This window comes from Chiloscyllium plagiosum, unplaced genomic scaffold, assembly GCF_037043375.1.
Source record: "Chiloscyllium plagiosum isolate Xiang-an unplaced genomic scaffold, Cpla_swu_hap1 HiC_scaffold_34, whole genome shotgun sequence".
Taxonomy (NCBI): Eukaryota; Metazoa; Chordata; class Chondrichthyes; order Orectolobiformes; family Hemiscylliidae; genus Chiloscyllium; species Chiloscyllium plagiosum.
The window spans coordinates 28,885,164-28,902,417 of NW_028270172.1; the positions used below are offsets into that span (position 1 = coordinate 28,885,164).

General features: G+C 41.6%; 1 protein-coding gene and 1 long non-coding RNA gene across 6 annotated transcripts in view; one reads left to right on the forward strand and one right to left on the reverse strand.

The window, feature by feature from the left end:
- LOC122564415 (genetic suppressor element 1-like) overlaps positions 1 to 17,254 on the forward strand; it is a 374,593-nt gene that overhangs the window by 118,712 nt on the left and 238,627 nt on the right. Inside the window, exons 1-2 of one of the 4 annotated variants that reach the window (XM_043719246.2) lie at positions 11,925 to 11,995; positions 12,865 to 12,920. The exons of 1 other annotated variant lie outside the window; for it this stretch is intronic. In XM_043719246.2, the coding sequence (XP_043575181.2) occupies positions 12,884 to 12,920 (37 nt within the window). In that variant the 5' untranslated portion in view covers positions 11,925 to 11,995; positions 12,865 to 12,883. Of the gene's footprint in view, positions 1 to 11,924; positions 11,996 to 12,658; positions 12,921 to 13,107; positions 13,254 to 17,254 lie in introns of those variants that run through there. 2 more of the 4 variants (XM_043719245.2, XM_043719250.2) reach the window with 2 other exon arrangements.
- Positions 3,978 to 5,912, reverse strand: LOC122564416 (uncharacterized). Of its 2 annotated transcripts, XR_006315908.2 has the most exons (4): positions 5,728 to 5,912; positions 5,440 to 5,529; positions 4,499 to 4,588; positions 3,978 to 4,075 (listed from the first exon to the last, which is right to left on the reverse strand). It is a non-coding gene; the product is annotated as an uncharacterized LOC122564416 (long non-coding RNA). The 2 variants fall into 2 exon arrangements; XR_015752783.1 differs by lacking the exon at positions 4,499 to 4,588.

Here is a 17,254-nt window from a genome sequence, read left to right on the forward strand (position 1 = left end):
TTTTTCTCCACCATATCAGACAAAAAAGATCGTAGGTTTAACAGACTTTCATGTACTTACCATTCCTGATGAAGGGCTTATGCCCAAAACATTGATTTTCCTGCTCTTCGGATGCTGCCTGACCTGCTGTACTTTTCCAGCACTACAACCTTGACTCTAATCTCCAGCATCTGCAGTCCTCACTTTCTCCATCACTACATACTATTCAAGACAGTCAAGTTTGGAGCAACCACTGCAAAGACACAAGGGAAAGGGAAAGGCCTTTCAGACATTGTGTACCGAGAGCACTAATTTTCCCATCCCTAAACACTTTGAAACTGAATGGCTTGCAAAGCCATTTCAGAAAGCAGTTCAGGATCTACCATATTACTGTGGTTCTGTGGTCACATATATATTAAATCAGGTAAGGCTGACAGATATGGGAGGTGCTGCATTTTGTTAAGTCACATCAGGACAGGACTTATACACCTACTGGTAAGGTCCTGGGGAGTGTTGCTGAACAAAGAGACCTTGGGGAGCAGGTTCATAGCTCCTTGAATGTAGAGTCACAGGTAGATAGGATAGTGAAGCAGCTGTTTCATACGGTACCTTTATTGGTCAGTGTGTTGAGTGTAAGAGCTGGGAGATAATCTTGCGATAGTACAGGACATTGGCTAGGCCAAATATGGAATGATGTGATCATTTCTGGTCTCCCTGCTGTATGAAAGATGTTGTGAAACTTGAAAGGATTCAGAAAAGATTTACAAGGATGTTCCCGTGGTTAAAGGTTTGACCTATAGAGAAAGGATGAATAGGCTGGGGCTATTTTCCCTGGAGTGCCGGAGGCTGAGATGTGAACTTATAGAGGTTTATAAAATCATGAGGGTAGGGGGTCCAAAACTAGAGGGCAAATATTTAAGATGAGAGAGGAGAGATTTAAAGAAACCTAAGGGGCAACTTTTCAAACAAAGGGTGGAATGAGCTGCCTGAGGAGGTGTAAGAGGTTGGCATACTTACAACATTTAAATGGAATCTTAATGGGTACATGAATTGTAAGAATTTAGAGGGATATGGGCCATATACTGGCAAATGGGACTGGATTAATTTAGGCTATCTGGTCGACATAGACGAGTTGGACATAAACATCTGCTATTTATCTCTATGACTCTAATCTGACTTCCTTCTAATTTAATGCAAATTTCATGATCTGCCATGGCAGAATTTTAACTTACATCCACAGGGATTACGTATTATTAGTCCAGTGATATGACCACTACTCAACCACCTCCCTGGGAGTTGGCTGGAGAAAATCTATAGGTGAAAACAACTTAGTAAATAGTACGAATTTGCAGCATGAAAAAAAGACATTAATTTGGAAGAGGATTGGATATGTTGCTTCACAAACCTGCTTATTATTTTTTGTGGAAGTAGCACCTCTAAAGAGGATAATAAAGGATCCGATTACATAATATACCTGTATTTTGAAAAGGACCTTGGCGAAGTTCTGTATTAAGAACAGCTACCTAAATGCACAGTGTCTTCAATTTGAATAAAATGTGAGAACAGGTAAAAAGAAAACAGGTCGAAGAGCAGAAAGCAGCTTGTAGTTTTTTATGTATTGATTTCAGACTGGTGTGAAATGCTGGGATTTCTATTACACCCCCTGCTATTTCTAATTTACATTGATAACTTGGATTTAAAAGCTTGGTGCAAAGTGATCAACTTTAGACTCGGTCATAAGAAATTGAGTCTGGATCAGTGGTGCTGGAAGAGCACAGCAATTCAGGCAGCATCCGAGGACAGGCAAAATCGACGTTTCGGGCAAAAGCCCTTCATCAGGAATAAAGGCAGAGAGCCTGAAGCGTGGAGAGATAAGCTAGAGGAGGGTGGGGGTGGGGAGAGAGTGGCATAGAGTACAATAGGTCAGTGGGGAAGGAGATGAAGATGATAGGTCAGGGAGGAGAGGGTGGAGTGGATAGGTGGAAAAGGAGCTGGGCAGGTCGGACAAGTCCGGACAGGTCAGGGGATCGAGTTGCTGGAGGTTAGAAGCTAGGATGAGGTGGGGGAAGGGGAAATGAGGAAACTGTTGAAATCCACATTGATGCCCTGGGGTTGAAGTGTTCCGAGGTGGAAGATGAGGCGTTCTTCCTCCAGGCGTCTGGTGGTGAGGGAGCGGCGGTGGAGGAGGCCCAGCACCTCCATATCCTCGGCAGAGTGGCAGGGGGAGTTGAAATGTTGAGCCACTGGGCCCTAATAGTTGTCAGGTATGAAATTTAAATAAGGCATGTGGATAGGACAATAGGAGAAGAAATTGAGTAAAGATTTAAAAGTAAATTATCAAAACTAGGAAGAAACATTAGCAAAAACATGCACTTTATCACCTTGACATATCTAAATGTGAAACTGAAAGAGATGGATAGATGGTAATGGACTTGGTGTCTAACTTTTCTAACTACTTTCTAACAGCTAAACTGTAAAGTCCCAATCTAAAGAAATGAAACTTGATGGTCTGAAAACTGGCATTATTTGCTCTTCTGGAGTATTTCAGCATTCCGAAGAAATACCTGCAGTCAACATATTGCTCCAATCTCTCATCATTTGTGAGGATTTTCTGTTAATTGTTTGGCATAACAGTAAGTTATTGCCTTTGTGTAATTACAAATCAGGTGAAAAACCCACCTTTATTTACATTTGATTCCATTGGAATACATGTAAGTAAGCCTGCGTAATTAAACTGGTAGCTGAATGAAATGTAAGTGATTTTTGCACTGACCCTTCAGCCTGAAACCACTCCGAGTTAAAATTGACCTCTATCTTTCACATGTAACAGCAGTTTGGCAAGAAAATACAGTTTGTAAGAGGAGAAAAAAAAAATGATTGAACACACATTTCCTGCTCCCTCATGCTTAAGGTGGTACGTGAAGAAAGTAGGGATGTGAATATCTACATCCTTTTTTTGATCAACAGAAGCAACAATGCTGAGCAGTGGCTAACAGCATTCCCTTGCAACCACAAACGGGGTATCTGTGGCCTGCTTGGCACATGTTAAGGAGACCAGGTCCTCAAAGGCGACTGAGCCTGCTGTCAGCAGTATAAACCTGCATTTCGACCTAAGGACTTAGGGCTCTATTGGAAATATTAGGAAAGAGGGCTGTTGTCTCCTCTACACTGGGGAGATGAAATGCAAGCTGGGTGACCACTTTACAGAACACCAATGCTCTGTCTGAAAAAATAAATGACCCTGAGCTTCCAGTGGCCTGCCACTTTTAACACGCCACATGCCAACATTTCTGTCTCAGGCCTGATGCAGCACTCCAGTGAAGCTCAATGCCGACTGGAGGAACAACACCTCATCTTCTGCCTTGGTGTCTTACAGCCTTCAGGACTCAACATTGAGTTTCACAATTTCAGAACATGCACACGCTCCTCCATATGCAATACCTCCCCCACACCCTAAGGAGCAGTTTTGTTTGGTTGCTCCCATATTTTTCAACCCATTTTTCCATCTTTCATACTTTTTGTTAAGCACCATACCCAGCACTTTATCTCTGTCGGATATCATCAACAATACCTCTGTTTGCCTCTCCTTGCTCTCTCTCTCTCTCTCTCTGTCGGCACCATTTCTATGTATTCCTTCCTTCCTTAATCCCACCCCACTTGTCACTAGCACTTTCCATGCTCCTTTAAGTTCTGACGATGAGTCACTGGACTTGTAATATTCGCTCTGTTTCTCTCTCTACAGATGCTGCCCGACCTGTTGATTTTATCCAGCACTTTCTGTTTTTGTTAGGCAATATTCCCTTTTGAATTATTGAACTGCCAGTTTGATTGTTGCTAGGATTTGGTATCAGCAGCCTCTCCAGTAAGTGGCCTGCTGCTAGTCAATGACATTGGCCCATTTACAGCTGTCTATCAAACACATTATTCCAGGTCAACCCGGATTTTTTTGTTCCATGTCAAAATGGTTCAACTTTAAAAAAAAATCACACAACACTAGGTTATAGTCCAACAGGTTTATTTGAATGTACCAGCTTTCAGAGCGTTGCATGGTTCAAGGCAACCTTTGCAGACAAGTTTACCCACACAGAAATTTGACCTGTCAGAAGCAAAAAAGAAATGTTCAACTGCATGGCTCATGCACTGAATAAATAATTATCAGGAGAGAGCTACATTATTTTACAAGTATTGAATGGGTAGTCAATCTTTGACAACAGCAGGGAAATTCAATAGTTCAATAGTTCAATAGAATTCAATAGTTAATTCATTCATGGGATGAGGGCATCAGTGGCTAGGCCAGCATTCATTAACCCATCTCAGAGAGCAGTTAAGAGTCAACCGCACTGCTGTGGGTCTGGAGTCACATGTAGGCCAGACCAGGTAAGGACAGCATTTTCCTTCCCTAAAGGACATTAATGAGCCAGATGGGTTTTCAAACAATTAATGGTGGTTTCATGAACACCATTGGACTCAATTGTGCTGGTACAACTTAACCAATTTACATCTTAACCACTGTACTTACTTGAGAAGCTCACATTTAGAGAAGCCCCTTCAGTCAGTCTGCCCGGGTCTCTTAATTGGTCACATTTTTGCTGAGAAAATTTCTGCATACCTATGGGATTTTAATCTCTCATCATGACAAATCCATATCATGAATTAATCACAAATCTTATCCACAAATTTTATAAAGTATAATAAAAATACATAGAAAAGAAGAAAATCGAATGCAATTTAAAAATCCAGATGCAGATTTACTAACCCTATAGCACCAATGTTCTTTTATAATACAGCATCATAGAACTCTGTTGAGAAACTTGATTTGTTATTTCTATCCTTCTTAGTGCCTGCTAAATGGGACAAGATCCATGTTGTGAGAAGTCTATGCCACATTTTATGTGCAACCTGCTTTGGCTCAGTAGATGGCTGACAGACCGTTGCTCACACAGAATGAATAGACTCCCAAGTGCAAGGCTGATAACGCCACATCCTGCCCTTGCAAAGTTACTGACTGACACTTGAATAATTAATCAGCTCACCAGGCCATAACAGCCCTTACACCAGACTATCTGATAAAAACAGAACATAGTTCACTGCTCTGCACACTGCTGGGTCACCCAACTATTTTGATTCACAGTCCAAATGCTGAGTGATGCAGACTAAATGTCTGCCAGGAATAAAGTAAGCCCCAATCCACTTAAATCCTGCTGATCTGTTGAAATATTTTGTCCACATAAAATAGGCAAAAAAATCAAAACACAAGAGCAAAAATTGAGGGTGACGAGTTATCAGTGCAACACTTGGTATTGATGCCGTTTCACAAAGAATGCATGCTAACCACATGACTGTGATACAGAAAGTTTAACATGCCTTGATAATAAACAGAGGTAAAGATAAGGGATCCTAATGGAACTAAATTTACTATTGTTCAGCATGGTCTGTAACATTCCAGTACACTCTTCATACCTTTATTCTCCTAACATCCAGCAGTATACAGATTTACTTCTCTTCATGCCTTCCACTGTATAAACACAGCGATCTGTCCAATTTTCATGCCTGTATAAAAATGATTATTCAATAAAATATACCTCTGTATAAACACAGTCATTTCTCTGATACACAAACATAGCCAATCATAAACACAGTTAGTGGTCCAACACACTGTCTTATATAAACAGGGTTACCAGTCCAACAAAAAATCCCACACAAACATGGCTATTTTTTGAACATCCATTCCTGTATAAACATAGTCACCTCTCTATCATCCAGTCCTACATAAGCATTGTCACTTCGATGCCATCCAGATCTGTATACAGTGCTGTCAGTCAGGGCTAGACTGACTCTCCAAAAAGGGCACGGGATCCTCAGGGAGCCTGCCAGAAAAAAAAGGACAGCAGTAATGTGGTACAATCATTCACTGAGAAATTTGGAAAATCTCCCAATTTCTTATACTGCTTTCTGTCTCCACTGTTAATTGTTTAACAACCATCCTGTATGTTGACTCGTTTTTTTTGAGATTATATTCCTTTGTTATGAATGACTTATGACTAATATTAACAAATAGCAAAGTTGGTCATAAGACACATTATGTGTATCATGAGTTATAGTTTTGAGTTATAATGGAAATGTTTTGAACTTACAAACCATCATGGAAAGTGTATTTATCTCTTGAAGTTGAGCTACATCACTTAGAAATGTATCAAGTTGAGGTTGTAATGCATTTATGTATAGATTCTTGCAAGTTTATGTATATTTTGATCACTATGTCATAGGTATTAATACTATACAAGAACATTTTTTAATTCATTCATGGGGTGTGGGCATCAATGACTGTGCTAACATTACTACCCATCCCTAGTTACCCTTGAGAAGGTGGTAGTGAGCTGCCTTCTTAAACCACTGCAGTCCCTGTGCAGTCAGTAAATTCTCAATGCCATTATGGAGGGGGTTCCAGGATTTTGGCCCAAAGACACTTAAGGAATGGCGATATATTTCTAAGTCAGAATGATGAGTGGCTTGGAGGGAGACTTGCAGGCAGTTGTGTTCACATGCATCTGCTGCTCTTGTCCTTCTAGAATAAAGTGATTTTGAGTTTCAAAGATGCTGAATAAAGAGATGCTGACTTTATTTGACTGGCATTGTCAAACCTAATTAGTCTGCATAACAATGATGTAACTACTTTCAAAGCAAATGACATAGGTCCATCATTTGCAAATATAGAGAGTCACCATTTACAAATTTACTGGTACCATGTACTGTTCTGAATTCTTGATGTGAAAAGAATTCTATGTGCTTGATGGCTATGATCAGTATTATTTTATGGGAAAGCCCTAATTGGAATGTACAAATGTAAATGTTGTAAATACTACAATAAAAGTTGAACATTAATTTGGTGCACCTAAAAGCACAGAACTTAGTAGAACTTAATTCTAACGTGGTATTGCATGCTAGAAAGAAACTCGTTGCTTTTCATAGAGAGGAAAAGTCTTCTTGAGGCTGCTTTTGGTCATTGTGTTGCAGCTCTGGCTCAATTCATAGCATTCTTGCCTTTGTCTCTCTGTTCAAGTCCTATTACAGAGTTTAAGGACAAAATACAAGGCTGAGATTTCAGTGCAATATTAACGGAATGCTACATTATCAAGAGCTGCTGTCTTTTGGATGAAAATTAAAATTTAGACTCCATCTGCCTCATGGGTGGTTAATAATGATCCCATACTATGTTGAAATAGAGCAAGTGATTTATCCCCAGTGCCCTGGCAAATATTTATCCCTGAACCGATATCATTAAAAAAAAATTATCCAGTCACTATAATATTATAGTCTGTGAGAGCTCGCTTCATGCAAATTTCGTACCATGTTTTTTTGTATTATAATAGCAAACACACATCCAAAAGTAACTAATTGGTTATGAAGTCCTTTGAGATGTCCAGTGATAGTGAACATAGAAATGCAAGTGTTTTCTTTATTTCCCAAGAGATGCTAACAGAAACCAATAGTGGAGTCACCTGTCTATACTTTCAAGGAATGATAATTATCACAGGTATCCTGAAAAGAGAAGAAACATGCTAATTGGTAGAATAAAATGAAATTATTAAACTACACTAATGCATATTTACATATGGTTTATATATAACTGCCTGGGCTGAATTATTCATTATGATAGAACTTAGGTGAATGAGCACACACACACACACACACACACACACACACACACACACACACACACACACACACACACACACACACACACACACACACACACACACACACACACACACACACACACACACACACACACACACACACACACACACACACACACACTCTCTCTCTCTCTCTCTCTCTCTCTCTTACATGTAGACTAAACCGAATAAAGACCTTAGATGTCCTTCCCTAATGGATGTTAGTGAACCATTCAGTGTTTTACAACAATCAAGATAATTTCATTGTCATCATCACTGAGAATACCTTCAAATTCCAGATTTTATTTCACAGCTATCTTGGTGCTATTTTAACCAATATCTACACCATTAACTTCTAATTTAATAGTCATTGGCATTACCACTATACCATTATCACTCCAATATTGAATCTACACCAAACTTCCAGCATTTTAAAGGGGGTGGTATGAATGAGATAAATTCTTTCCATTTATTAATTTTGAAAAAGCCCACGATGCTTCCATTCTGAAGTTAAGAAATAATTGCAACTAATCAATAAATATATTTTTATGAAGTTTAGAGTTTTAGAGAAATGATGGAACAATGTTATATCACTGAACGAGTAATTCCAAAACTGAAGCTAATTTGCTGAGGTGGGGTGGTGGTTTGCACATAGAGATGATGGCTCAGTGGTTAGCACTGCTGCCTCACAGTGCCAGGGCTGGGTTCAATTCCAGTCTTGGGTGGCTGGGTGGTTTGCATATCCTTCCCCTGTCTGCATGGGTTTCCTCCTATGGCCCAAAGATGTGCACATTAGGTGGATTGGCCATGTTAAATTGCCCTGTAGGGTACAGGGATGTGCAGGCTAGGTGTCTTGGCCATGGTAGATATGGGGATAGGGTCTGAGTGGGATGCTTGTTGGAGGGTCAGTGCAGACTTGATGGACTAACTGGGCTCTTTCTGCACTGTAGGGATTCTGGCTGATTACAGGCAGCTAGTGAAATTTAAATTCAACTTTAAAAATCAGGAATTGATGATTTCTCAAGAACGGTCACCATAAAATTAGCATCAATTGTTGTATATGCCAGTATGGTCCTTTAGGGAAGGAAAGTTGTCATCCTTACCTAGCATGTAACTCCAGACTCACAGCTGTGAGATTGGTTCATAACTGCCCCTGGCAACCTGTTCAGTTCATTGGAACTTAGGGATTGGCTGCAAATGCAGACCTTTCTGGTGATGGCCATACATTTAAAAAAGGATAAATGAGGGAAACAGATCAACATCGATGGCACAGTGATCTGCATTATGCACATGCCAATATTTCAACTCCAAAAACACATAAGAGACATGATGTCAGAGACCACTGTGAGGAAAAAAAATTATACATTAATCAAAAGCTTTATCAAAACCAATGCACTTAATATTAAAAGTTCAGCTCTTGCTTCAAAGTCCAATTTTTTTTTTATTTGTTCCTGAGATGTGAGTATTACTGGCTAATCAAGCAGTTAAGAGTCAACACATTACGCTGGTTCTGCAATCACCTGTAGGCCAGTCCAAGTAAGGGTGGCAGATTTACTTCCCTAAAGGATATTAGGTGGGCTTCTACGACAATTAAAAGTAGTTACATGGTCAGTATTAGATTGGCTTTTTATTCCAGTTTTTCAAAACTAAATTTAAATTTGAGCCATCTGCCAGAGTTGGATTCAAACCCAAATCCCTTGAACATCAGCCTGAGGTTCTGGATTACTCGTCCCATTGTATTACCACCACACCACTGCCTCCCTGCTAATTGCTAGTTTACAATGGCTCCTGGGAGAAAGTGAGGACTGCAGATGCTAGAGATCAGAGCTGATGAATGTGTTGCTGGAAAAGCGCAGCAGGTCAGGCAGCATCCAAAGAGCAGGAGAATCAACGTTTCAGGCATAAGCCCTTTTTCAGGAATGAAGAGGGTGTGCCAAGCAGGCTAAGATAAAAGGTAGGGAGGAGGGACTTGGGGGAGGGGTGTTGGGAAGGCAATAGGTGGAAGGAGGTTAAGGTGAGGGTGATAGGCCTGAGAGGGGGTGGGGGCAGAGAGGTCGGGAAGAAGATTGCAGGTCAAGAAGGCGGTGCTGAGTCCGAGGGTTGGGACTGAGATAAGGTGGGGGGAGGGGAAATGAGGAAGCTGGAGAAATCTGTATTCATCCCTTGTGGTTGGAGGGTTCCTAGGCGGAAGATGAGGTGCTCTTCCTCCAGGCGTCGTGTTGCCATGGTCTGGCGATGGAGGAGGCCAAGGATCTGCATGTCCTCGGCAGAGTGGGAGGGGGAGTTAAACACTTTAAAGTTAAAGTGTTTAACTCCCCCTCCCACTCCGCCAAGGACATGCAGGTCCTTGGCCTCCTCCATCGCCAGACCATGGCAACACGCGCTTGGAGAAAGAGCACCTCATCTTCCGCCTAGGAACCCTCCAACCACAAGGGATGAATGCAGATTTCTCCAGCTTCCTCATTTCCCCTCCCCCCACCTTATCTCAGTCCCAACCCTCGGACTCAGCACCGCCTTCTTGACCTGCAATCTTCTTCCCGACCTCTCCGCCCCCACCCCCTCTCCAGCCTATCACCCTCACCTTAACCTCCTTCCATCTATCGCCTTCCCAACACTCTTCCCCCAAGTCCCTCCTCCCTACCTTTTAGCTTAGCCTGCTTGGCACACCCTCCTCATTCCTGAAGAAGGGCTTATGCCTGAAACATTGATTCTCCTGCTTCTTGGATGCTGCCTGACCTGCTGCGCTTTTCCAGCAACACATTCTACAATGGCTCCTGATCAAGCAACATCTTGATTTTAAAATTTGCATCCTTTTTAACAACTCCCTTCATGACCTTACCTTTCCTGATGTCTTTAGAATCTTCTCCAGGCCCATTGCTCTCTAAGATATCTGTATCCATTTAATTCTGGCCTCTTGAGCATACCTTATCTTAATCACTACGATCTTAATCACACTGGTGGCTAAGCCTTGAGTTACCTACCTTGGGGCAGCACGATGGCTCAGTGGTTAGCAATGCTGCCTCACAGCACCAGGGACCCAGGCTTGATTCCACCCTTGGGCGACCGGGTGGCATTTGCACATTCTCCCCCTGTCTGCATGGGTTTCCTCCCATGGTCCAAAGATGTGCAGATTGGGTGGATTGGCCACAGGAAATTGCCCATAATGTGCAGGCGAGGTGGGTTAGCTATGGGAGAAACAGGGTGGGTCTGGATGTGATACTCTTTGAAAGGGCAGTGTGGATTTGATGGGCTGAATGGACTGCTCCTACACTGTAAGGATTCTATGGGAAACACTCTCCTTCCTTTAAGACTGTCCGATAACCTGACCTCTTTGATCAAGCTTTTATCATCTCACCTAATGTTTCCTTATGTGGCTGGTGTCATGCATTGTCTCTGTGAATATTTTATTATTTTAATTACTTGAATAATTTATGATCTTATGCCAGTGCTTAAGTTGCTCCCAAATATGGCATTTTCTTTAATAAAAGTGTATTGTATTACTGATAGGAAACACAAAATGCATAGAGTACAGTACCTACATTGCAGCGTTAAAAATGGGAGGTGTGGTTCTTCTTATTAATCTACATTAGAAACATTTGAACTAATTGGAATCCATTCATTGGCTTGAATTCACAATAAAAGGACGTTTTCAAGTGTTCAACAGCATAAGAACGTCTGAGTTAACCTTTGGGATATTTTTGTCGTATTAAATCAAAACAGATTTAGAAGCCTTGTGTAACTAGATTTCAAGTACTGTTAGGCATGCTGAGTTCATTCACGAAGACCTGCAGGAGAAAGCAAAAGCTTAACAAAGTTCTTAAACACAGAACTTTAGTCAAGATTGCGGATGAAGTAATGCAATATGACAATTGAGGGGGATGTCACGCATCAGTTGCCACTGTTTTTCTAACTCGGAGACTTCTTAACTACAGGATTCGAGAGGAAAAGTGCATCCGAGGGTTATTACAGACCTGGACATCTGCCCAGTGTTTCCTTCACGGTTTCCTAGGAGTCTGCTAACTCCCCTGCTGTAAATCAAACAGAGCTTTGATTGTACAGGACTTGGTGTCTCCCGGGGCCTCCAAAAGGATCAGTTCATTACCTGCTCTCTCAGAGTTCTACTTTCACAGGGTCAGTGGTTCAGGGTTCCTGCAAGCTGGTGGTTTCCTGACCTCTTGAGTGAAGCCTCAAGTTCTGGAGGCGAGAGAAAGGGAAAGTGTGTGCGTGTGTGGTGAGAGGTGGGATTGCACATTCCATTTTGGTGGAAAAAGAAACATGGTTAGAGCCTGAAGTCGTTTCCCCGAATCACTCCTGGGCGTGTTGGATTCAACACAGAGGAGGTGGGAAGTACACTTTTTTTGGGGGGGGGCGGAATGCATGAAGGGGCGAGGGCAGTGAGGCTGGAAGAGCTGTAAGGGGCTGGGGGAGTTGGTTTAATTGTGTTTCTGTGTGTGTGTGCATGCACCCGTTGGTCGCTCAGACACAGTCGTGGGGAAAGGGGGGCAAGCTATCCCAGTACCAACAAGGCAAAATGTGCCTGGAGAGGCGTGGGGAACATTAGGTCTTTTATAAACTGCCTGGTGCTCCCTGAGTGTCTATCAGCAATACATCTCATCGAGTCAGGTTGGCCGAGGAGGGGGGGACGACGACCATACAGTCTCGGCTGCAGCCCAGCTCCCTTGCTGTTTAAAGAGTTTGACCTGCAGCTAGTTCGGGAGGAATTTTGTAAAGTAAGAGCGGGTTCGTTATGTATTTGTTTTCCCTCTAGGACCCTGACCCGGCGGGGGCTCCTCTTTGTGTGTGTGTGTGTGTGTAGACGTCTCCCAGAATTTGAAAGCAGAGTTCCCCCTCCCCTTTGACCATTACCATCCCCTCATTCAAACAGCGAGCCAGTGAGGAGTGGTGGGTGTCTCTTTAGTGAGCCTACATACTGCTGCTTGGCCACTCGCATCATTCCGTCCCTTCCTTGTATGTGTGTGTTCCGTGTCTGTATTAGGGACCTCCAGCTGACTTCAGAGGGCAGTAGAAGGCTTTCTTTCCTCTGCTCACTGCTGTGTGTACCTTGCGAGATAGGCAGCCGCTCGCTTGTAAAGAGACCTCACCAATGCTTTGTTCCTAGAATTATCAAGTTTCTGCACCCCCCACCCCCCCCCCCCGCAATTAATTTAAAAAATCTCCCTCAGGGTTATTTTTCTCTTCATCATGACAGAGATGTGCTGAGCAGGAACATGTTCGGATTAAAATCCTCAACGTACTTCTTCACAGGTAAGATTAATTTCAGTTTCTTCTCTCAGACTGACTTTTGGGTAGGGCTTTTGTTTATTTTTTTTAAAAAAAGAAAGGATCCACGTTATGTCAGTGCGTTGAGTTGCGAGGAGGTGTTCCCGTTCAGCCAAGTCTTTGAAATGGATGCAAAATCTGGCAGCAGTGACGCTGTACTTGGCCAGTTGTCTCAGTTTGTAAGGAGCGGGTTAGAGGCGGCAGATGAACCCCAAAGGCTGTGTACACAATAGGGGCGAACACTTCAGAAGGCGCAATAAGAAAGCGAGAAAAAAACAAAGGTTTGAAAAAGAAAGCAAATCCCCAGCGGACAGGAAGGTGTGTGTGGTTTCCTATGTTAGGTCACAATATCTCTGCGTTAGCTGTCTTTAAAGCATTTTTTTTTTTGTTTTCCCGAATGCCTGGTTAACGATGACTAATGTGTGTGTGTTTATTGCCATTGTCAAAATGGTAACAGTTGTGTACTGATGAAATGCATAGTCGCTTAACCTACAGCGCTCTTGTTTGCAATATGTCCCCGCTGCTCCCTCAAATAGCTTCTTTACTGCCTGCTGTGATCAGGGGTTAGGTGATCACTTCACCCCCTCGAAAAGAAAAAGCTGATCGATTAGAATTTTGGAAACAGACGGTAAAGACCAGATATTGATGCAAACAGTATGCTTTGGAACCTTAATTTAGGATGCCTTGCCTTCCCCAACTAAGTAGTGATACCCTTTATACCGAGGTTGACAAGACCTGATTTGTGCGTTAGTTTAAACTGTGCGGAACTCACATGTAACCGAGAGGGTGTCAGTTTTCCCTCCAAAAATCTGAATCTAGATTACAATTGCATAGATTCTGTTGCTACAAAGTGCATTCTGCATTTCAGTTGTGAGACAGACTTTGAACAAATTTCTTAATGTAGGTCAGCAAAGGTTGACTCATGTTAACAGAGAAATGCGTAGTTAAATTCTCCCTATCGCACGCGGGGTTGTTTTCTTCCTGAATTTGATTGTTTGAAGTGATTTGAGCTGAGAAATCTGCCAGCTCCACTGAACTAGACACGTTAACCTGCTTCTGCCCGGTTGGAATCCAGCTCAGTAATGATTGAAATTCTCCTTCTCGCCAACCGCTCAAATGGTCTGTAGTGGCTGCACTGGAGCAACTCAATCTGCTCCAGAGTGAGATGAAGGTAATATATTCACAAACCTGTACCCACAGTTTAAAATACAGCAGAACTGTGCTTGTGCACAGACTTAACTGCATGAAATTGCACTTACTTAGTGCAATCTCGTTAATGTAGGTAAACCACTATAGTATGGTTTCCACAGCAACAGTATTTAAAACTGCAATTTAGAAGGGCTTTTCTTGTGTGGTGGGTCAGAGCTTGAAATACTTTCCTGTAGTGCCTAATTAAGAGGTACAAACCCTTTCCTTTTTCTCCTATTTTTCTTCTAATGGCTTTTGAGCATGTACATTAGTAATGTGTCAGAGTCGTTGAGCAAAGGGTGCAGCTCCATTAGTAAAGGGCTGTAGAATAGAAATCCTGGAAATTGTGACATTTAAGGTAAAGTCCTGATGTTAAGGGAAATGGGTAGGCTGTATCTATCCTCCTAATTAAGGTAATACATGAGGCAGGCTGACAAGATGACAGCAAAACTGTGGAATTACTGTGTGGGGCGAATGACCTTTCTGCTTTAGTAACTTAATTAAGAACACACACAAAAGTACATATGCACTTACCATACTCTTCACAGACTTCATTTAGCATGAGGCTTAAATGATATTAACCTCTTAAACCTTGCTGGCAATACACTTGCCTCACAGGTTAACACAATTCTGTTGTATAATTTCCAAATATATTAAATACGGCACATTTGTGATCCATTGTCTCTCATTGTCTGCCCCATGTGATTCATTCTACTGTGTTATCTTTGGGAGGATGGCAGCATGGTCTCAGGCAGGGGGATCTCGGTGGTCACTCTTCTTGGTGTTGCATGATTGGTTGACAGCAGGTGTTCTTGTATGGGTGTATTGAGTTGTGTTGAGTTCCACCCTGCAGCATAGCCCTTCATCTCATGGTCCAGTAATTCATTGGCAAACTAATGACTCTCTTTCAGCAGTTGCAGACTAGCCTGAATTCCAAGCGGCCTCAAATATGGGAGGCAGACATGCTACTGTCTGCTGCTAGTCACTCATTGTCAAATACACTGGGTTACTTTGCTTCTTAACTGTATTAAGCTGGAAACTTGGACAAGCATTATTTCAGAGGGACTCGAACAAGGGTACTCAAACTGAAAAATAAGTGTTTAGTATATGGCAATTCTCACCCAATTATTTCAAATGCGAGGTGAGAAGAAACATTTTCGCACTGCAAGCAGTTAGGGACTGGAATGCACTACCTGAAAGTCTGATGGAGGCAGGGTCATTTCGAGAGGACGTTGTATCTATTTAAATAATCATCCAATGTTCAGGGCTGTGGGGGATTGGCACTAAGTTAAATGCTCAGAGAGCAAGTGCAGATAAGAAGGGCCAAATGGCCTCCTTCTACAATATATCATTTCTGTGATTCTGTGGTTTATTGAGAAAAAGTTCCTCTGGTGACTTTGGAACTGAGTCAGAAGAATCAGGAAGCACTCAGGTTTTTGTTGAATACCAGTGCAGGAAAGTACAATGCAGGTGAGGACAGAGTGAGACAGACATGATGGATAGCCACTTTACCAAAGTGTTGGAGGACAATCAATACGCATGAGTCAATATCCCAGAACAGGTTAGTGTCAGCAAGACGTGAAAGGTGAAATTTATTCCTGAAGATCAGAGAGGGGTGACTATTATATAAACATAGTGAAAACTGATAATTTTAATATTGTTTAATATTGGAAAGCTATTTCAAAAGTGCCCATAACTTATGGTTCAAACATATTGCCATCAGCAATAGCTTGCATTTAAGTAGCATCTTATAAAAAAAAGCCCATTGTGCTTCAGAGGAGCATTGCTAACCAAAATGTAACACCAAGCCATATCGAGGTTTAAGGACAGATAATGGAAAATTTGGTGAAGGAAGTACATCAATGCAATCTACTAAAGGAGAAAAAAAAGGCTGAGAGGTTTAGGGAACAAATTCTGAGGTCTTAGGGTCTTGGAACTAAAGAGCAAGGCCATCACCAGTGCAGTGATTAAAAACTGGAGTGAATAGAAATTGAATGAGCCCAGGAACTGAAGAGGAGTATGGAGCTGGAGGAGGTGATTTGGTATGAAATATAATTTGGCCAAATTTTTATGACCTGAGGCTTTGTGGTGTAACTTATATTGAATATTTTTTCACTGAGTGCCCTCTAATCAAGTTGCAATGTAAATTTTACACTATTGTGAAGATAATGATTTACAAAAAATGTGTACGTTAATTTTGTCAGTTGAATATGGAGTTTACATCAAAGCATTCATTATGCCTTTTGGGATCTTGAAGCTCCAATACCTCACAGTAACCCCGGTAATTTATGTTTACTTGATCTATGAGCCTACCTGACTGCCTGGTCCATTACTGGCTTATTTAAATTTGCACAGTGGAGGTCATTTTCTGGAATGTAGGAGCTTCTGTGTTCACACCATTGACCTCTGCCCTTTGCCCTAGACACTGGTTCTGTGATTTACAAGAAACATAGGCAGTGTGAAAATGAAATAAATAATGCACTCCTAACAATCTCTATTTTCTGGATAACTCTATAATGAGCATCATTAGCATTAAATAATTTTAATGGCAAGACGTCATCTGTTTCTACATATTTATTGAGCAAATCATACAGCAGCATTGACTGGCATTTGTTTTGCAACAATATTTCTTTATGATTTATTGCATTAGAACTGTAATATGTCCAATTCATAATCTTTCCATCATTTTCTCTCCAAGAACTAGCTTTCACCCTATGTAAGATATCTTTGCCTATTTTAGTTATTGCTACTGAACTATTTTCCATTTATTTTCACTACCTATTGTACACTAAAGTTGGAGCAACCCCCCAGTTCATTTTCTTTATGTTGTAAATTCATCATCTTTTTGCTCTTTTGTGCATGAGAATTGCCGTACCCAATTCATTTGCTCTTCATCTCTTGTCCATTGGGAATCTAGTTTCCCGAGTACTCTATTTCCCCATCTGCTTTGTGTATTAAAGCTGTTGGTTTGAAGGCAGTGTGAAGATTGACTGAAACCACCATGACGGTAAGGGGTAAGAGTAACATTGATATAAATCAAGTGGTTCTGGGTAGGTAATGCAAAGCTTGGATTTTGGAAGCTTGTAGCTCGAAGAGAGATAAGAAATGCTACATATTTCTATTCTACTCTA